The following is a 23,085-nucleotide window of genomic DNA, read 5'->3' as shown; positions in this document are numbered from 1 at the left end:
GCACACACGAGCCGTGCTCTTTATTTGACAGGAGCCAATCATTGCTATGAATCAACTCACGACCAGCTCGTCAACCCATCGGAAACTGCAGGAGGTCATTCCTCACGGTTTCATCTTACAAACCACATTAAACTCATCACACAGCAAATAACACGCAAACGTTATACCTCAGAAATATACAAACATGTATCAATACAAGTGTTCCCATAATGCACTTGGGTTGAGAAAACCATTTCATTGGAGGAGAGCATACTTGTAAAATGGCTGCAATGCTGCTTCTGTACAACAGAGGAAGCCAGAGGCCCAAAAGACAGAGAAACGGTGACATATATAGGGTATATAGGGTACATATACTGGCTGTTATGTTCTTATATAGGGTACATATACTGACTGTTATGTTCTTATATAGGGTACATATACTGGCTGTTATGTTCTTATATAGGGTACATATACTTTTTTTTTTTTTTTTTTTTTTTTTTTTTATTTTTTCCCCCTGTCCTGTCCAGCCTTTAAAGCAGATAGAATTGTATACCTAAATGCCGTCAAGTGCTCAACAGATTTACTCTGCCAGAGAGAAGTGTGATATACACTTCCCCTGTCATACAAAATTTATTCGACCTTGATGCTTGTTATAAAGCAAATTTGGAGCGCCCGGACCGGAGCAGGAGGGGACAGAGAAGAAGAGAAAAGGAAACGGGGGGGGGACAAAAACAAAAAAAAGAGAGACAAGAGACAAGGACAACAGCAGCAACAACAACAATTGTGACAGAACAACAGAAACATACAGAACGACATCAGCAAATAAATGTCCGTGACAACTATAAAGACGAACAAGGATAAAGGACAAATCAATATCAACAACCGCAATGACAAAGCTGTCAATGACAATCAGACATAATAGCAGTCATGAAATGATGAACTATGACAGTGATCACAATGACAATACTGCATTGAAACAGTCGCACACAATAGCAGTCATGAAATGATGAATTATGATAGTGATCACCATGATAATACCGCATTGAAACAGTCACACATAACTGTTGTAATGAAATGATTATCCATGATAGTGAATAGAATCAAAGTTACTGTAATGCACATCATTGTAAAAAAAAAATATACATATACACACATACATACATACATACACATACATACATATATATATACATATATATATATATATATATATATATATACATATATATACACATATATACCGCACATACACACATATATATATATATAGTCATACTGCTGAAATCACCGTCGCTGTAATAAAACCAACAACATAATAACACCCTGGTTAACTCAGTGAGTAATGTGGGGAAGTACGTATGTACTGTGAGTGTGCACATGTACAGGTATCTCTGTATGTAAGGAAGACTTCATATATATATATAAAGGTGCAGGAATGTGTGGGCGTGTGATTGTCACTGAGAGTGCATGAAAGGAAAGGGGCCGCCTTCCACCTCCCAGAGAGCCCCGCCCCAAATAGCAAGGCCGGGCCCCGGCCGCCAGAAGGCCACCAGGCCCATAGGGGCAGGCAGCACAAAGATCAGTGCCCCAAGAGCCAGCCCAGAGAGCCCCCCCCCACCGGGAAGACCAGTAAGGGGCCGAAGAGAGGCAATCCCAGCCAAGGACAGGGCGCCAGCGGGCCGGAGGACTGCCAACCCCTGAGACCAGCGAGAGATCACACCCCACAAAGGCAGACGGGTACCGGGGGCCACAAACCGGCAGGCCCAGAGACGCCTCCACAGCCGGAAAGAAGCCCGCCCGCGCCGGAAGCGCCAACTCCCCCCCACCGCCACCCCCACCCCCAGGGAGCGGAGCCCGGCCCGCCCCGGGCCAACCCCCGCCCGACCCCCGACACAGGGCCGCCCCGCCAAGGGATGCAGGAGGCACACCCTCCACCCACCCGGCGGAGGCACGGGCGGCAGAGATGTATCGCCCAGCACCTGACCCCACGGAGCAAACCCCTGTATGCCCCCCCCCCCCCCCCCCCAAATAAATAACTAAAATAAATAAATAAATAAAAATACACACACGCACGCACATACACACTCCTACGCACCCACACACACGCACATAAACACTCCTACGCACAAACACACCCCTATGCGCACGCTCATACACACTCTTACTTACTCAAGCGCGCACACACACACACACACACACACACACACACACACACACACACACAGTGGTCGACTGCCCGACACCCGGAAGCCCCACCCTATCCCCCGTTGGTAACCCAAGGAGCAGCGGAGCCGGGGACCCCGGGGTCCCAGACATACGATTCAGAACCCAGGGGCGGAGAGCGCAGACCGCCGGGGAGCAGGAAGACACCCGGCCACACCCCCCCAGCGGTAGGACGCCGCCAGCGAGGCAGACAAGGGAGTCAGCGAGGAGGAGAGCGGGAAACCGAGCAGGCAGGCGGGAAAACGGGCGAGCAGCCAGGCGAACCACCACACAGCGCCAACCGAGACCCGCGGGCCAGCAAACCCCGAAGAGAGAGCGGGAGCACCACACCCCAAGCCGCAGGGAGGCCAAGCACCAGAGCCGAGAAGGCGAGACCAGCAGCCGACCAGCCGACGGCCCCCACAAACCACCAGAAGCCAGACCAGCCACATGCCACCAGAGCCGACAGCGCACCACCCGCGCACCGGAGCCCCACCCCCGACAAGCCCACAGACAGACCGGGGGAGGCGAGGACACAGACAGCGGCCCGGCAGCGCACAAAGCGCAACGGCGACAGACGCCCAAGCGCCCGGCAGAGCACGACCCCCCCCAGCGAGCCCGGCCCCAGGGCACCCGCCCCCCCACCCCCACCCCGCCACCCAGGCCCACAGTACCCGCAAGCATGACCAAGCCCCAACCCACCAGCTGGCCCGGCGCCCCAGCAGCCGCCACAGCGCAGCAACCACCGGCCGCCGCGACAGCACACGGGCCACCCGAAGCACCAGCACCGCCCCCCGGAGACCGCCGAACCCGCCCCAAGAGCGCAGAGGCGCCCGCGGCACGTGTCAGTCCAGGGGGGGCACCGCAAGCCGCCCCCCCCGGCGCAAGCCCCGGCATCAACAGGCCCCAGAGGGCCACCCCAGGGAAGGGCAGGCGAACCAGACAAGGGCACCCCACAGGCCAGGCCGCCCCGGGCGAGCCACCGCGACGGCCAGGCCCCCGGCCACACCGCCGACCCTGGCGGGCAGACGCCGAGGTGCACGAGGCACCCCAATCCAGCCCGCCCCACCCGTGTATGTGATAAGGTGTGATAGTGTCTATGATGCAATTAAAATAAATAAATAAATAAATAAAATAAAATAAAAGAGGATGGTGTATCTGTGTGCATGTATATGGAGTGTATGTGGATGATAGCTAATGATGCAATTAAAATCGGGGGACAGCTGCCGCTCGGAGGGCCCCTCACCTGGCCAGCCCCCCCAAACCCTAAGTGTCTACTCTGCGATTAAAATTGGGGGGCAACAGGTCAGTGGCACAGCAGGAGCAAAGGAGCCCCGCAAGGCAGCTCCCCTCCCCAATCACGCCCGACCGTAGGCCACCCCCCAATGTCCTATATATATGTGAGGTGGTGCAGTGGCACAGGAAGGACGGGGGCCCCACACCCCAACGCCGCCCAAACCGAGCAGGGGGGGGACCAAGGACACATGACCGACCGGCCGCCCACCACAGCCCAGGCTCGGGCGTGCCGCAGGACACACCACAGGCCCTACCCGGCCCGCCAGGATGCCCAGTCCGGCCCACCCAACCCCCCAGAGGCGATACCCCCAGCACCCCCCAACACCGGAGCCCCACCGGAGGTAGCGTTCACAGCGCCACCCCCAAACCGCCAAACACCACGGACAAGCCACACGCCCCCAAGGCAGATCCGACCGCCACCAGGACAGCGGGAGCCGCGCCCACGCGCCCCCCGCATACCACCACGGCCGGCAAGGGAGCAACACCACGACGACCACAAGAGCACCGGACCCCACATAGAGCGGAGCACGGCCGCACCCACGAAGCACGCAGGCCAGAGGCGCCAGGGAGGGACAGAGAAGCAAGCACCGCACGACCGGGCCCGCGAGAGGAGCGGCCCCCCGCCCGGCGCCCAAGCAGATGCCCCCGCCCGCCCCGCCCCCCGCCACGCCACAGACCGGCCACCGCCCCACCCCCCGCCCATCCACCAACACGCCAAGGGGGAAACCCCGGAGGGAGGGAGACAACCGCCGGCCCGGAAGCAAGGACCAGCCTGACACCAGCAGGCAGCAGGGACCGCCCGCCAGCCCCCCGCCAGCCCGACTCCCAAGCCCCCGGCCAAAGCCACCCCCCGACCGCCCCACCCCGGAGCAAGCATCCTCCCGCCGATCCCGGGAAGCACCACGCAGATGGGCACCACGCCGCCCGCCCCCACGCGCAACCCGCCCACGGCCCCCACACGCCCCACCCACCGAGCCACAGCGGCCCCGTCCCTGAGGGGAGAAAGCAAGGGATCCCCCCCACCCCAGCACCACGCACCCCCCACCCCGAGCCCAAACCGCACATCCGCGACCCCCACCTCCGCGCCCCCCGTCACCCGGGGGACAGCCACAGGCGCCGGAGGATAACAGGCAGCTCCCACCTATCACACATACACCACACACATAAATCAGTGAAATAAAATAAAATAAAATAAAATAATAAAAAAAAATAAAATAAAATAAAAATAAATAAATAAAAAGGGGCAACCCAAACCACCCTCCCACCCAGGGGAGATGGCTCCGCGGGGGCAGCTGGGCTCAGGCACCCGCGCCCCCACCAGGGGGAGAGGCCGGCCCCCACACCCCACACCGGACGGCCCCACGCGGCAGCCGAGCAGGAGGGCCCAGGGCAGTCCCCGCCCCACCCCCAGAGGCAAAGGAGGCGAGGGAGAGCCAGCGCCACCAGCCGCACACGGGCCCCCCCAGCAGCAGTAGGCGCCCGGCACCCGCAGGATGCAGCACCCCATCCACCCACCACCCCGGAGGCCAACCAACGCCGCCCCCTGGGCGACCCCCCCGACCCCGCCCCCGCCCCATCACCCAACCCGGACCCCTCCCCACCCCCACCCACCAGCCCCCCCAGGCAGGCAGCCCAGCAAAGAAGACCCGGGACACCAAGCCCGCCACCGCCCGCCCCCGAGGTACCAGGCCCACCCAGCGACCAGGACCACACCCCACGCCAGATGAACGAGACCCCCAGGGGCAGAGACAGATGCCCTCACCCCCCTGAGAGTCAGGTCAGGGAATTAATTATTGGTGCCCATATAGACTGAAATTCTGACATTTGTTCTTTAGATTCAGCAGACATTCTCTCCATAGCTATATGATCTAACAAAAGATTTTTGTAAAGAGCTATGTTCAGTTTCTTCCTTGATTTCCAATTGATGAGAATGGTTTTCTTGGCGATGCTTAATGCAGTGATGAGAAGCTGTGTTTGATTTGTTTCTACATCAATTGTGGAGAGATCGCCCAGCAGGCATAGTAAAGGAGAGGTAGGAATGGAGAACCCAAGTGCCAAAGATAGGTACTCACACACTCCGTGCCAAAAATTTTTAATGGGAGCACAGGTCCACATGGAGTGTAAGTAGTCATCTATTCTATGGTCTGAGCAGTGTGTACAGATGTTAGAGTCAGTTAAGCCCATTCTAAACATTCTATGTCCTGTGTAGTGTACTCTATGAAGGATTTTAAACTGAATCAGCTGTAGGTTGGGATTATTGATTAACCGGGAAGCATTAAGACATATTTGCTTCCAAAATTCAGGGTCACAGCTTGTAGATAAATCTGAGCTCCATTTGGAGATTGGTACTCCAATTGTGTTGTCATTTTTTGAAAGTAGAATATATAATTTAGATAATGTTTTAGGGGCAGATATTTTTAAAAATTGGTCAATAGTGGTATTGCTTTCCCATGATATGGTCCTGAAACTCTTATATAGGGTACATATACTGACTGTTATGTTCTTATATAGGGTACATATACTGGCTGTTATGTTCTTATATAGGGTACATATACTGACTGTTATGTTCTTATATAGGGTACATATACTGGCTGTTATGTTCTTATATAGGGTACATATACTGGCTGTTATGTTCTTATATAGGGTACATATACTGACTGTTATGTTCTTATATAGGGTACATATACTGACTTATGTTCTTATATAGGGTACATATACTGGCTGTTATGTTCTTACATAGGGTACATATACTGGCTGTTATGTTCTTACATAGGGTACATATACTGACTGTTATGTTCTTATATAGGGTACATATACTAACTGTTATGTTCTTATATAGGGTACATATACTGACTGTTATGTTCTTATATAGGGTACATATACTGACTTATGTTCTTATATAGGGTACATATACTGGCTGTTATGTTCTTATATAGGGTACATATACTGACTGTTATGTTCTTATATAGGGTACATATACTGGCTGTTATGTTCTTATATAGGGTACATATACTGGCTGTTATGTTCTTATATAGGGTACATATACTGACTGTTATGTTCTTATATAGGGTACATATACTGACTTATGTTCTTATATAGGGTACATATACTGGCTGTTATGTTCTTACATAGGGTACATATACTGGCTGTTATGTTCTTACATAGGGTACATATACTGGCTGTTATGTTCTTATATAGGGTACATATACTGACTGTTATGTTCTTATATAGGGTACATATACTAACTGTTATGTTCTTATATAGGGTACATATACTGACTGTTATGTTCTTATATAGGGTACATATACTGACTTATGTTCTTATATAGGGTACATATACTGACTGTTATGTTCTTATATAGGGTACATATACTGACTGTTATGCTCTTATATAGGGTACATATACTGGCTGTTATGTTCTTATATAGGGTACATATACTGACTGTTATGTTCTTATATAGGGTACATATACTGACTTATGTTCTTATATAGGGTACATATACTGACTGTTATGTTCCTATATAGGGTACATATACTGACTGTTATGTTCTTATATAGGGTACATATACTGGCTGTTATGTTCTTATATAGGGTACATATACTGACTGTTATGTTCTTATATAGGGTACATATACTGACTGTTATGTTCTTATACAGGGTACATTTACTGACTGTTATGTTCTTACAGTATATAGGGTACATATACTGGCTGTTATGTTCTTATATAGGGTACATATACTGGCTGTTATGTTCTTATATAGGGTACATATACTGACTGTTATGTTCTTATATAGGGTACATATACTGGCTGTTATGTTCTTATATAGGGTACATATACTGGCTGTTATGTTCTTATATAGGGTACATATACTGACTGTTATGTTCTTATATAGGGTACATATACTGACTTATGTTCTTATATAGGGTACATATACTGGCTGTTATGTTCTTATATAGGGTACATATACTGACTGTTATGTTCTTATATAGGGTACATATACTGGCTGTTATGTTCTTATATAGGGTACATATACTGGCTGTTATGTTCTTATATAGGGTACATATACTGACTGTTATGTTCTTATATAGGGTACATATACTGACTTATGTTCTTATATAGGGTACATATACTGGCTGTTATGTTCTTACATAGGGTACATATACTGGCTGTTATGTTCTTACATAGGGTACATATACTGGCTGTTATGTTCTTATATAGGGTACATATACTGACTGTTATGTTCTTATATAGGGTACATATACTAACTGTTATGTTCTTATATAGGGTACATATACTGACTGTTATGTTCTTATATAGGGTACATATACTGACTTATGTTCTTATATAGGGTACATATACTGACTGTTATGTTCTTATATAGGGTACATATACTGACTGTTATGCTCTTATATAGGGTACATATACTGGCTGTTATGTTCTTATATAGGGTACATATACTGACTGTTATGTTCTTATATAGGGTACATATACTGACTTATGTTCTTATATAGGGTACATATACTGACTGTTATGTTCCTATATAGGGTACATATACTGACTGTTATGTTCTTATATAGGGTACATATACTGGCTGTTATGTTCTTATATAGGGTACATATACTGACTGTTATGTTCTTATATAGGGTACATATACTGGCTGTTATGTTCTTATATAGGGTACATATACTAACTGTTATGTTCTTATATAGGGTACATATACTAACTGTTATGTTCTTATATAGGGTACATATACTAACTGTTATGTTCTTATATAGGGTACATATACTGGCTGTTATGTTCTTATATAGGGTACATATACTGACTGTTATGTTCTTATATAGGGTACATATACTGGCTGTTATGTTCTTATATAGGGTACATATACTGACTGTTATGTTCTTATATAGGGTATATATACTGGCTGCTATGTTCTTATATAGGGTATATATACTGGCTGTTATGTTCTTATATAGGGTACATATACTGGCTGTTCTTAGCGTATCTACATGGCTTGGTTTACAAAACCCCGCCCCTGCATCCTTTGATCTTATTGACATGCGGTCCTTGCTGGAAAAAGTTTAGACACCCCTGATCTAATGTCTGACAAAATTGTTGAAACCTACTTTAATATGGGACCCTTAAAGAGATAGTTGGGAGTTTTTGACGTGAAGTTGTATGACATCCCCATCAGCAGTGTAGTACATCAATGGTGACTTCATCCCGTGAGCCCACTTCTGGTTGGATTTCGGTGATGAGGAATGTAGTTCTGGTTAGCTGGTGGGCCACTTAAGCTTCTCAGAACAATATTAGTTCAAAGGAGTAACACATTTGCGTTACAAAAATGCCTCCTCGAAAAAAAACAGACCTCAAAATCGCTCGGCGTTACTTTTTCTCCCGCCGTATCACTGCACGCTGTCGCCTGTCCAATGTTGCTGATGAAGACGACGCTGTGACACGAGGATGTCATACAACTTCATGTAAAAAGAAACAACTACCAGTCCAAATGTGGATTTGCAGTCCAGCTCACGGAAACTCCATCATGACAACTTCCTGTCTGTCATGCTGGAACATACCCAATAAGGCAGCTGTGATTGTGACGCTGTGATGATCAGTCCATCTCAGTAATGAGAGCAGGAGGTTCATCCATTGTTATGCATTATCGGACAGTAAATGAAGGTCTTGGGGGTTAATTAACTAGTAGGCTAAGGATGATGTTAATAATGCAGCCCTAATGCGGAGCAGGTAATAGCACTCTTGAGAATGTCCTGTGCAACTACTGCATCTAGTTAGCGTCCACGGAGCAAAATGCATCTAGCTGGAAATTCCTTGGTCAGGTGGGCATTATGCTTCTCAATACCCATTTGTCCTAATTCCTGAAATGAAACAAACGGTTCTCCCTCCAGATTCAATTAAAACTCAATTGCCCCCAAAACGTATTTCTCAGCCCTCTGAACCAATTCATTTCCTCACCACTTATTGGACAAAGGATACGTATTACTCTGTAAAGAGCAACGCAGGACTGCATGATTGGTGACCAGGAAGTGGTCCGACTTTACTTATCATCTCATCCAGTCACAGATGGGCCAGACAGGAGACCGATGATTATAAAATGGTTATATATGTATTAGATCAGGAGATAATGAAATGTCTTCTTGGGGTTTTTTGTGCCATGTGAGCCATTTCATCAGCTTTGACATTCTTGTGGTAGCGGAAAAGAATGCAAAATGTATAGATGGCCTCTACAGAGCCCCGAATCTTGGCTTTCGAAATCCCTCGCTTTCTATAAATACTGCACTGGCATGTTTCTCACAAGACTGGAAGCTTGGAGAGAAGACATGGAGATGGGGTGTAGGAGTGCAGGTGGTTTTATGAAATGATTTTAGAATGATTTTATGTTTTATGGAATGATTTTATTTGCAGTCTTGTCTGAAAAGCACAAATTGGGCTCCGTAGGTAAACTTGCTTTCAGGACCTGTAGTCCTTTTATGGCTTTAAATGTGGATTGTGATCGCAAAATGAATGTTTTAGTCCTCTTTAGTCAGCTTTAGTCCAAACAGTCCAACAGTCCTCATGCATTTCTTCCAGTGTCTCTGCTGCGAGGCGGACGTGGTTACGCAGTGACCTCTTCTATTCAGGTTGTTCTCATTTATTGCTGCTTATCTTGGGAGCAGAAGTGTCTGTTTTGTATGAAAAGCCTCAGCGTGGTGCGTTTACATCCTCATGATATAAGCCTGTGTGTGTCTGTGTGTGTGTCTTTGTCTCGGGTAGACAACTTTGAATGTTCTCTCTGCTTGATTGGTGCCTTGTTGAAGCTCCGATGGTGAAATACACAAAACACAGTTTGTTTCTGTGGACAATACTCATTGGTTAGAAAAATTGGCAAAACAGGATTCAAATGGTTTTCACCTTCTTTTGCAATGAAATCATTCATGTGAGATGTCGGTATACCTCAGTAGACATCAGTTCAGCGAGCATCGAAGCATTACCTGCCTATTCCTGGCTTTGTGACAAACACTGAGGAAGTTCTGTCTACAAATATTCCTTCCAAGGAGTCGGTGGAAAAACTGCCATGAGACGCATCAAATTAGGCGTATAGCGCGACGCCACTATCACAGCCTGGTATGTGTAACAGGTGCCGGCCGGTGCTGCGCTGGTACCTCACTCCCTGGCGCTTTGCGCTGGACATTGGGTTGACAGCTCGGCCTTTTAGCTCGATGGCTAGCCCTGTCGGCTGTCATTCTGTGGAATAATGATTTTTCAAATGAAGCAAACAACTGTCAACAGCTATCAGGTCATAATACTCCCTGTCAGGGGTCACCAGTGACTCAATCGCATGAACGGTTTTGTGTTGGTGTTTCCACTGGATGCTTGGGATGTCCCCGTCCGCATGCTTTGGCTTCCGATCCGACCTGATTTTTTTATAGTCGTCCGATACAGCTCCTTTTTTTTCTTTTTACTTTTTTTTCTTTTTAATATTAAGTACTTGTTACAAACGTGGACTTATGGAATTGAACAAGGTTATGAAAAAAGCATTGCAAATAATGCCAGCAAAGTACTGCTGAGTGTACTTTTTATTACTCAGCTTGAGCAACAATATTGTTTGGCTTTTGGAACAAACCTCTGTGAGTGTGTTTTATTTTACATGAAAATAACAATTTATGTACAAATACAACACCATGAACTATTTACATTTTTCACATTTGGAACTGAACTGTGTGTGTACACGCACTTGTGTGCGTGTGCATGTGTTAAAATGTCCCTACAATGCGTAACCTTCTGCACGCTGCACTCCTCCACGCTCTTCCACTTCCTCCTTGCTGTCGTGTGTGTTTTTACATGCAAAAGATCCAAGCCGAGCTCTTATCAGATGCACTTCTGCCACCTTGTGGCCGTTTTTATGGCTTAAAACTGCTGGAAAGTGACGGCCATTAGTGTGCAATTGCGTCATCACCTCGTTTTGCCTCTCACAAAAAAACAAAAAAAAACCGTATAAATACGTCTTTGAGATCGGGCGTTGGGGACGATAAAAACGTATAAATCTGTGTTTGGTATTGAATGAGTTCAGGTGTGCCGGGTAGGAACCCAGCACACCTGTGCGTTGTACTGAATGTTCCATACCCAAACATGTGACCCTTGAACCACCTTTAGTCACAGTGACAGGATGCCAGGTGGAGGTCCCATGGTACTGCACCTGCATGTTCCTGAACGCTACTGCATGTTCGTGCATTGGAGCATTCTGAAAGGCACACTCCTGTTCCGGTGCAGGTGTCCCGGCTCGGTGCTGGCACAGGAAGAGGCTGTTGCCTGACACGCCATATTGGACAAGACAGTAACATGGAACATTTAGAGGAGGATGGAGAAGAGTACGGTCGCGCCCGGCTTGCCAGCTGTGATAATGATGTATAATTTAATTGAAGGCTGCGCTTTCTACCCTCCGTAGGACTCAAACTGCTCCTCTCTTGTCAATGCATTATTCAGGCTAATGGTGACCCTGAAATAGAAAAAAAGCTTCTTATCTCTTTAAAGTTTCATTGGAAAGTGCAAAGAGAGGTAAGGTGGTACGCCGAGAGAGAGAGTGAGTCAGAGAAGGTTGGGTCACAATAAGCTTACTTTTTCTGGATTTCTGACTCTGACCACAAATACGTCATCATCCCGGCAACAGTCGAAACCCGGGCAGTGAGGCCGAGACGGCGCTCACTCCTCACGCACTTGTTGACGCTCGTGAGGAGATAATAAGGATTCAGTCAAATTTGCACACATGGCTCCTAGCTTAAGACGCTCCTGTGTGCACACATTTAAAAATATCACATCTGCATTTTTAACAGCCAAACTTTTCCCGCGTCACTTTCATCGTCTCCTGGCCGTGAGGGGAGCATGAGGAGAGGAAATGTAGAGCAGAGTCAGGCGGCCATGCATACACAATCCCATAAAGACAGTGTTCACGTGCGATGGAGAGCAGCTGGGTTTAGCCGAGTCAACGAGTTCAAGGCTGACGGGTGGTAAAAGCGACTCCATCATATTTACAAATACTCATATTTGCAGAGCTATATCTCCTACGTAAAATTAAAACGATGGTAAAGTGTAATTTCCCCCGCAATTAGAAAGCAGCTTCGTTAGACGCACGGCTGGAACGTGGCAATTAAGCGGCTCGCCATGGGCGGTGGATCACATGCTCAGTGTGGAGCCCTCCAGCCTGTTATTGCACACAATCAATGAAGTTTCTGGAAAGGGAACCAATGCACACGTTACATACATCAGGTAGGAGGAGTTGTGATGAAAGAACTGGAACACGAAGCTCCCAAGTAGCCTGTAGCCCCACAGTGGCGCCACCAACTCAGTGTAGGCTCACACGCCACGGACGTGGACCAGAATCAACATGTCTGTCAAATATTCTACAGAGATTGGATGCTGAATTATTAATGATGCTTTGGAATAAAAAAATAGATTATGTAAAAGTCCCGTCGTCCATTTTTAGCTGTGTCACAAAGGGAGGGTTGTGAAAGGCGCCCGGCGTCGGCGTTACGTAACAAGCAACAGGAAACAGTACAACAGCAACACTGAACCTGACAATGAATGATCAATGATTCATTGCAGCAGCAGCTTCACTCTTTTAAAACGACTGCTTCATCTACTCTGTATCAGGGCTCTCCACCCAGCAGCCCCCCAGATGATTTGCTTCAGCTCTTAGTATTGTACAAGTGTTCAGTTCAGACATTACGCCTCTATTTAAAAAAACACTGTTTAAATGGAGCTCCGTAGATAAAGTACATCAGTGGCTCCGGCATCCAGACACCGGAAGGTTGGCGGTTTGATCCTCACGCCCCCCACCCAGTCACTGTCGTTCCATCCCTGGGCAGGACACTTCACCCACCTTGCCTGCAGTGCTGCCCACACTGGTGCATGAATGGGAATGAGAGGAGAGGCCGTAGGCGCGAATTGGCAGCCGCGTTTCTGTCAGACTACCCCTGGGCAGCTGTGTCTACAGATGTAGTTTACCACCACCAGTGTGTGACTGAGGAGTGAATGAATGAATGAATAATGGTGTCACTTCACTGTCAAGCACTTTGGGTGCCTTGAAAAGCGCAATAAAATGTAATCTAATCAATTTGTATTATTATTATTATTATTATTTCAATGTTAATGTTAAAAAAATAAAATACAAATAGCTCACTTCCCTTTGTTTTCGTCCAAGTAGCTTGAATAGCAATACAAGTTGGAAACTGGGGATGTCCGATATTGGCTTTCTTGCCATGAACCAATATGCCGATATCAGTTCCAATATCAACTGATACCAATATGTGTAACGTCACGTATCTCCTGTCACAGAAGGGATAACAGAGGTCGTGATGAAGTATTTCCACGTGTTGGCGCCGTTGGCTGCCTCCATGACGGCAAGTACGGGAGCTCGTAGGCCGATATATACAGCACTTTTTTTACTATCACTTTTCATTGTAAGGAAAAACCCAATACCGATATCAACTGATATTACATTTTATGCCAGTATCGGGCCAATAATAACGATGTGCTGATATTACCGGACATCCCTGTTGGAAACCATAAAAAACGCATACAAGATGCTGATGAACAAAATAGTTTTTTGTTGATGTTTTCATGCAGAATGTGAGCTGTGGTACCAATACTTTATTGTTCTGGCAAAACAAGCTCATTCCTTTTGTTTGGGCTGAAATAAGCTCGTAAAATAAACGTTACACAAATGAGATCATGTGGGAGACCCGTGACCTGCATTTGTTCGAATACACAACATCGAGGCTGAATCGCGTTTAAACGATTAGTAGCACTTCTGAAGTAAAGGAGGTGTCACGAGATTAGAACACGGTCACAAATTAGCCGCACCGCAGGGTTCAAAGTTCAAGACAAAGGTAGCAGCTTATACACGGGAAATGACGTATTTATCCTTAACCTCTTATTTTATTTTGCATTTCAGCATGCATTTATTTATTTACTTTGATGTATTTCTTATTTATTTACCTTATTTTTAATTGTAATTTTTAACACTTTTCTTCTTTTCTTATCGTTACACATCTTTGATTCTTTTTTCACAGTGAGAAAATGGCAACATTTAAACACAGGAAGTGAGCAAACTATCAGTAATTGCTTGGTAGGATTAAAGAAGATCAGCTTCTTCTTCCTTCTCTTGGTGCGAGTGCATGTGATGTTCCTCGGTGTGACTTGCTGAGCATGTCCGCAAGACAAATAAAACCTTTTTGAGCCCACCATCGCTGGTCTCGGCCACAGCTTTCAGCAGGTGGTGGCGGTGGTGAGGAGAGAGAGACTGGTCGATGCGGCGGCGTTACACTCGTGCCTTCATTTTCAGGTAGCAAAGGCAGAATGTGCAACAACGACTGTTGTGGGCTCAAGCTCGCTCGACCCTTGTGCACACTGCTCTTTTTTGCTAGCGCGGCGAGGGGATCCGGTGTGCGTGCGCTAGTATCTCTGGCTGGGTTTTGGGGCTGGGCTCTCAGCAGGAGCTTGCGGGTTCCTGCCTGGATGGCGGCGAGGCAGTGGTCATTCACCGGGAGGGGAGGGCACTGCTGTTCTAATACTTTTTTTTCTAATATTTTCACGATCGACTGGCAAAGTTCCAAAGATCGACCAGTAGCCCGCGATCGAGGGGTTGGTGACCCCTGGCTTGGGCAAACATGGCAACCCACACAATCAAATGATTTAGAATTCTGTCGTTTGCCCTTGAAGATGTGGCGATAGCAGCCCTCCAGCGCTCCAAGCCGGGCCGCAACAACACTCGCTGAATGACAAGCCGATCCCGTGGTGGCGCCCACTCGTTTCAGCTGGTACACATGACATGCATGCATCAAAAAGGCGGAGGCGTGTGAGGAGGCGCTCTGCAGCCGCACGAGGCCAGCGAGCCAGTTGGGTTCAGGTGGAAAGCCTTTCTTGCCTTTTGTCCCCGAAACAGAAACGTTATTATTCATAATCCTGTAATTATTTGAAAAGCACACACGCCTTCACGTGTCAGTTGTCACCAGCAGCCAGAGCGGGTCAGCAAAGCGAGTGAGTGATTTTAAGCCTGAATCCACAACAGCCCTCAATGTGCCCCCTACCCCCGAGACACCGGTCAAAACACATTCATTAAAATTAAAGACAGTCATTTAATTTTTCTGTCAGGCTGCTGCCTAATTTCCCCCCCTTAGTTTGGGTACAACATTAGAACCCCTCTGGCCAGCTCTGCTGTCCTGCTAGGGCCTGGACCTGACTGGACTTATGGGCACCAGAGGGGACAGCGTGTATAAATACACGATCATAGAACTTGCAAGCTCAGGCTGTTTACGCTTTGCACAAATGACACAGACCGCTCGGGCGGGAGGCAGGAAGACGTTCAGAGTCTGGAAGATCTAGAACGCTTTCTGTGCGGGTTATCATGTGTAGCTGCTCTACAGGACTCCAGAACTCCATACAAAGGCCCGAAAATGAGTATAATGGGTCCCCTGGAAGTCACAGCGTCCCACAGGGATGCGTACTCGGTCGAGTAGAGACGACAGAAGTTGAATCAGTTATCCAAACTCCAGGTGTGTCTTATGACTTGTCGCTTCTTCTTACTGAATTCTGACGGAAGTCAAAGGACAGGTCTGGGCTGACGTTCTCGTGGTGTAGTGGTACACGCTGCTGCCTTCTGGTCAGACGGCATGGCTAAATCCCGACACGCAGCTCCTGGAGCTATCCAGTGCCGTCCAGCGGGCAAATCCAGGACCACAGGGCTGGCAAACAGCTTTTACCCACAGGCCATCAGGCTTCTCAACGAAGCACTCACACACGCCGCACGCACGCAACACACGCACACACTCATAACTCTACTTATTTATATTTTTATTTATTCATGAATTCATTCATTCATTCATTCATTGGTATTAATGTCTCTTCTGTTGTTGTTGCTTAATTTATTGGTATTTATGTTTCTTATGTTCTTATTCTTTCTTGTGTTTTCTTTCTTTTCTTGGGAGAATGAACAGAACAAGAATTTCATTGCATAGCAGAACTTCCTGTTTTACTGTGCACATGACAATAAAACTCTTGAATCTTCAAACCGAGCCAATTAAATCACAGAAGTGACTCGCTGCGGTGACCCCTAATGGGAGAAGCCAAACTAATTCCGAGCATTCGAACCTAAACAGTTTCAGCACATGTCGGCGGGTGTAGAGGGTGCACACCCGTTTGGCAGTGCACATGGTGCCCCTAGAAAATCCCTACTTGGAGTTCCAGATGGACGGAATAGTGCACAACAGATGAGAATCAGGTAGTCATTCATTTCCATCAATTCCATAACAAACAACTTGCTGTGCCGGTCCGCTGCAGACAACCCTAACGTGCTGCAGTAAATCCTCCGCTTCCTCTTCACTTTCACACATGTGAAGCCATCCCTCATCCCAGATGCCACATGCAGCACGTTGAGCTGTGGGAGGCTTAGGAGTAGTTATTGTTGCACAAGTTCCTGCCTGCCTCAGCAAAGCCGTGCTGTTTCGTAAAAGGCTCTCACAAGCCCAGCGCAATATGGCCAAGTCGATTCCCCCAGACTGGCGAACAGGTAGTCAGGGGCCCACTTGCACTTCCTGTAGGGTGCCATTAAGTACATGAAGTGATCTGATGTACTTCTGATGTACGTCCATTTTCTATACTGCTTGTCCTCATTAGCGTCACAGGTAAACTGGAGAGGCGGGGCACATCCTGGACTCGTCGCCAGCCAATCGCAGGGCACATATAAAGAAACAACTCGGCGTGGGCCGGTATGTGATTCTGATGTTATGGTCACAGTATTCGCCGTATTATCATTTCCGTTCTTTGAAATATCTTTATTGAACAGAAGAGAAAAACAGTACAACAGGAGATGATGGAAGTGAACAAGAAAAGAAGTGAAATAAATGAAATAAGTTGCTGATGCAGCCCACTGAGGCTCATCCTGCAGCTCCAGCCACAAAATGCAAAGAAATGCAATCGCTAAGTGGCTCAAGATGGTCACAACATAAACGTTCATTGTTCTTTCATGGTGATTTGGAGTTGTTGGATTGTGTATTTCCTGTGTTTTGATTCATTTACTTGTGTGCTGACACACAATACCGTTAAGACGTTCACCAAGTTTAATTTCCGGGTCATGTGACTGTTGTGGTTGTTGCTTGTTTGCACAACTTATCCTGGATTCCTGTCACGCCGCCACACGTGGTGGCCCTCAGAGTGAGTCATATGTCGACCAACAACGGTGACAACAGCGCGGCCGCACCGGTGAACGAATCTTTTTCACGAGTACAATGTTTTCACTTCATATACATTTTACGCTGCAACGCTACGCTGTAGCGCCAATATGTGAGACATTTACGACTTATTAGGTTATGATATTCACGTCAACATGTCCATGTGCGTACACATTACTTTGAAAGCTGCAAGCCTGGTGAAATCCACACGCTACAGAACTCTACCAGGGCACACACCCTGCTAGCGAGGCAGCTAACGTTAAGTGCTACCTAAGTTAAGCTGTCCAACTTTTGGCAACACAGCACACACCCGTGGTTTCAACACATCAAAGCCCGGTTCCACCTGCCAGAAACGACACAGCACACGACACTGCGCTTCCACGGAGTTTTCCCTCATACCACAGAAATGGAATGATGGAAAATTGGAGTGGTTTTGAAACCGGGACTTTTGCATACCGTGGTACACCTTGGAACCCGTAACGGGCCCGTGCCTACAAACAGCCATGGACAAGTAAGCGTTTCCAGTCACATCACAGAACATGCAAGTTGTGGAATGTGGGAGAAAGCCAAAGTACCTGAAATGCTCGTAGGAGATTCTAACCCTCGACCTCCCTGAATTCACGACACATGTAGTATTCCTAATGCAGCACTTTGTATGCCCAGTGTTATTTATCCGCTTGTATTGCTGGTAAGCAACCTTGAAACAAATGCTTGTTGGTGCATCATTGCTTACATAGCAAGCTTTCAGTGCCTCAACCACTGCATCAAACAAATCATGACAAGTTTGTCATATTCCTTCTTTCAAAGGGATCACGTCTTTTATAGAGCAGCAGCTGTGATTTCCCACAGCTTTCAGGGCGACGATGTGATCTGGAAAGCAATGGATGACAAAGAATAAAAAAATGTTTTAAAAATACTCCCTGTGGCTATTTTGATTGTTTTCCAAAATGACACTGATATGAATTCAAGCTGAAGAATCAGAGCCACTCTCCGCATAAAGACGGAAAAACACGAAGAAAGGCGTCCAGTAATGTTTAAAAGATTGCAAGCTAGACTCATCTAGGGTGCATTCACATTTGTCACGTTTGCTTCAGTTAAAAGGAACTCTGGTGCATTTGCTCTGCTTGTTTGGTCCGTTTGGTCAAGCGTGAGCGCAATCATCCCAGTCCTGGCGTCCGCCAGACAAGTGGAAGTTCACTTGCAAGTGAACTCAGGTTCACTTGAGCTCAAACGTGAGCGCAACACAGACCAAAGACATGGGCCGGTGTTCTGATGACAGCAAAAAGCATGCAGGAATTGCAAACGTGTAAGAGAGAATGTGCTGAAAGTGGCGTCTCTCGGTGCTCTTTAAAAGTACCTTCTAGAGGCTTTTCATGACATCTACGATGGTAAAAAGCAACCCAGCAGGCGACATTTTGCTTTGGAATATTTGAGTTACGTCATGTGACATGTCACAGACGCTGCCTATCAAATCCTTACTTTCTGCGTACGTTTTACGTGCAGCCTGTGGTCCAGTGACACAAGTACCAAAAGCAAAGTGCACACCGAGTTTCTTTCTGATCACTGAGCCTTCCAAGAAAGGCATGAAAACATGAGAGAGATATCAAGTCTCAGTATATATATAGAACATATAGCATGGTGATGACGGCGAAGGTCGCTGCCCTCTATTACACCAGAGGCCACACATTCAGTAGCTGCAACTTCGCACTGCGCCTGCCTGTGCCCTTGCTTTGGATTCATTTGTTGGCCAAACAATTCCATTCATCATTGCTCATAAATGCCTGCTATTCCACAGCTGATCCAACAGAAGTAAACTTTGCTTTAGTTGTTCTTGTGTAAAACTATCAGGCACCATCTCCTTGAGTGCTTTGGTTCGTATGACCCACTTCTTATGCTAATTATGACAATTAATGCAGCATATGAACACAAAGTAGGAGGAAAAAGTGGACATGAAAAGAGAATCTTTCATGAAAGCAAAACTGCGACGCATACAACATCCATCCAAGAAGTCTCATTAAGGGCGGAACTTCAGTGCATCACCGTGAAACATCTGAGAGACGGAGTGCAAGGTGGAGAACGTTTGGGCAAAAGAAAGGCAACAGCAAAAAAGAAGTGGCGAGGAATCATTAAAAAGACAGTGGCGGTGACGATGTGGCTTTGAAGACGCCAGCATCCCACCGAGCGGGAGCTTGGCGGGGATAACAATGCCGAGAGGCTACATCGCAGCCTTCTTGCCGAGCAGCAGCGCCAAGATTAGAGGTTTCTTTAATCTGACAAAGGGGATTAAATTCTACAAGAGCAGAGGAGAGGGAAAGGGGGAGCGCTCCCACAGAGGAGCGTGGCTTTAGTCTTTGAACCAAAAGCAAAAGGGACAGGTGTAAGACACGGGACATCCAGAGGCGTCTACGTAACCAGGAATGGGTTACTTCAGCAAACAGCTGATGTGAGTGACAGTCTAGAACATGACATGGAAACTGTCCTAAAGTCTCCAGAAGCAAGGTCAGTCTGGGGGTCCACCACCCCACTCAAGACTACCTGCAGATGTCAAAGATGTCACAAGTCAAACGCAGCAACGCTCGCTATCCGCAACCCAAACATTCCAAACAATTTATGTGTTGAGGTCCCTTACCTCCCTTGTTCCATCTGCCTTTAGTCCGTGCCAGGTAGGCGGGTTGCGGGCAGCCAGACAGCACCGAGAGAAACAAAATAAGTTCAAACGCAGAAAGAAATCCAGACTTTGCCCTGGAAAACATGTCCAAGAGTTTCTGGCAGGCAAGTCGCTCCTCTCACATGGCTGTGCTTCCTCCTGGAGGGTGGCGGCGGCTGTGGCTCACGGAAAGCCACTCGTGGGCTGTCATCCGTCACGCTGGTATCAGCAGTGGGTCTCCAGCGCGACCATGCTGCTGATGCTGCTGCTGCTGTGCGATGCCACCAGCCGGTTTCACTGATGCTGAGGCTCGGGGCGACGCTTCATCCCTGCCTGGTGTAAAGCTCAGCCCCGCCAGAGCTGAGGGGAAGCGGGAGCGTTGACGCGCAGCTTGCCACGCGATGGCTCAGATACGCTCAGCACAGCGCATTGAAACTCCTGCTCTCACACACACACACACACACACATACACACACACACACACACTCTCTCTCTTCCCACCGTGTCGCTTACTGCCGTTGATGCCGACGCCGCTGCTGCTGAAGCTGGAATATTTCCGCTGCTCGCTCACTCAGAGGGTTTCAGAGGGAATTCATTCCTCAGCACTCAGGCTTTCTTTTTTCCACGAGTTTAACTGAGAGGAGGTGGAAGCAGCAGCACCTTCTTGCACTCTAGGAACTAGAAGTGATGATGTGAGGTAAATGAAGGGGAGGAAAGGTTGGCTTATTTTCATGACCTTGACCGGAAAGAGTATGACATATCCATTGCATCACCCCTGGCGATGTAAAGGATGAAGCTTAGCTGGGGGCGAGACGGCACAGGGTAAGCCAAAGACACAGACTAGTTCACCTGGTAAGGACAGGAGGACGTATCATCTAGTCCGGTCAGGACATCTACAGCTGTTTACCATCAACAGAGCCATTTGCACTCTCTTACACTAAAAAGAAAGAAATAGTCTGGAGCTGCAAACATAAGATGATTTTGACTTTTTTATTGATTTATTTGACCTGGGACAACAACAGAATGCAACTAACAGAAGTGCAGTGTGCAAAGTATTCATTTGTGTAAAATTGAAATAGAACGTAGGCCTTGAATATACAAACCATAAGTAATAATACTCTATGTAGTTGCAGCTTGGCAGTTTGACAAAAAGTTCCTGCGTTCTCATCTGTTTCTGACACTCAATGCTGATCTTCCCGATGTTGGGGCGCTAAGATATGACTTTGCTCTCCACAGACTACTTCCTGCAGGCCGATACTGAGCATCTTTTTTATGTATCGATGGCTAGCTTACCACAGGGATTGCAGGCTCAGGAAGTGGCCTGCAGGTAAAGGACAGAAAGACCAGGGACATAAAGACCAGGGACATAAAGACCAGGGACAGAAAGACCAGGGACAGAAAGACCAGGGACATAAAGAGCGGGGACAGAAAGACCAGGGACATAAAGACCAGGGACATAAAGACCAGGGACATAAAGAGCGAGGACAGAAAGACCAGGGACATAAAGACCACGGACATAGACGTGGATGTGACGCATATTTCAATTGCTTCATTAGAAACATGTTTTAAAATTCTATGTTAAAGTTTCACTTTGAGCTCCATCCATCCATCCATTTTCTATACCGCTTCATCCTCATTAGGGTCGCGGGGGCATGCTGGAGCCTATCCCAGCTGACTTCGGGCGACAGGCGGGGTACACCCTGGACTGGTGGCCAGCCAATGGCAGGGCACATATAGACAAACAACCATTCACACTCACAGTCATACCTATGGACAATTTAGAGTCTCCAATTAACCTCACCTGCATGTTTTTGGAATGTGGGAATGTGTGGAAGCCGGAGTACCCGGAGAAAACCCACGCGCACACGGGGAGAACATGCAAACTCCACACAGAAATGCCCAGGGGAGAATGGAACCCAGGTCTTCCCGATCTCCAGGCTGTTACTGTGTTGGCCAACGTGCTAACCACTAGACCACCGTGCGGCCACTTTGAGCTCCAAGATATGAAATAATCCAAATTAAAGTAACATATAAACAAATATACTAATAAAATACCTTTTTTTTCTTTTGCCATGACAGGAAGGAGGCTGAAGAGCCACATGCAGCTCCGGAGCCACGGGTTGCTCCCCCCCAATCTAGAGGAACCTCTGTGGACCAACACAAGACGCTGGTTGACCTCTACTTTGTGCAGATGATGTGATATTTTGTGCATTGAAATAAAAAACTAGCATTGTCATGCAAGTGTTAACAGAAGTGTTTATCCAAAAGTAAAAGCAACAAACCACTCCAACGTAGGACTGATAACAAGCAACTTTTGAAACGTCCTGCAGTGTTTGAAGAGGACATGCGAGCACCTACAGCGGAACCTCTACGAACGAGCACAAGACGCTGGTCAACCTCCGATTTGGTCAGATTTCACACAATTTGTTGTACTGGAGATAGTGTGGAAAGAAATGTGCATCAAATGTAAACGCAATAAACACCAATAGAGCTGCAACAATTAATCAATGAATCCATGATTAATCGCTTCTCCTCATTAGGGTCGCGGGGGTATGCAGGAGTCTATCCCAGCTGACTTGGGGCGACAGGCGGGGTACACCCTGGACTGGTGGCCAGCCAATGGCAGGGCACATATAGACAACCACTCACATTCATACCTATGGACCATTTAGAGTCTCCAATGAAGCTACCATGCATGTTTTTGGAATGTGGGAGGAAACCGGAGTACCCAGAAAACCCACA

The 23,085-nt window shown here is 47.3% G+C and overlaps 1 protein-coding gene across 12 annotated transcripts in view; it reads right to left on the bottom strand.

The window, feature by feature from the left end:
* Nucleotides 1–20,829, bottom strand: part of robo2 (roundabout, axon guidance receptor, homolog 2 (Drosophila)) — a 347,787-nt gene extending 326,958 nt beyond the window's left edge. For all 12 annotated transcript variants that reach the window (XM_054793262.1, XM_054793266.1, XM_054793273.1 and 9 more), the window contains exon 1: nucleotides 20,326–20,829. In XM_054793262.1, the coding sequence (XP_054649237.1) occupies nucleotides 20,326–20,449 (124 nt within the window). In that variant the 5' untranslated portion in view covers nucleotides 20,450–20,829. The remainder of the gene's footprint in view (nucleotides 1–20,325) is intronic.
* Nucleotides 20,830–23,085: the final 2,256 nt, after the last annotated feature.

The sequence above is a fragment of the Dunckerocampus dactyliophorus genome, chromosome 12 (genome assembly GCF_027744805.1).
Source record: "Dunckerocampus dactyliophorus isolate RoL2022-P2 chromosome 12, RoL_Ddac_1.1, whole genome shotgun sequence".
In the NCBI taxonomy this organism is placed as follows: domain Eukaryota; kingdom Metazoa; phylum Chordata; class Actinopteri; order Syngnathiformes; family Syngnathidae; genus Dunckerocampus; species Dunckerocampus dactyliophorus.
This window is presented reverse-complemented; position numbering and strand designations above follow the sequence as displayed.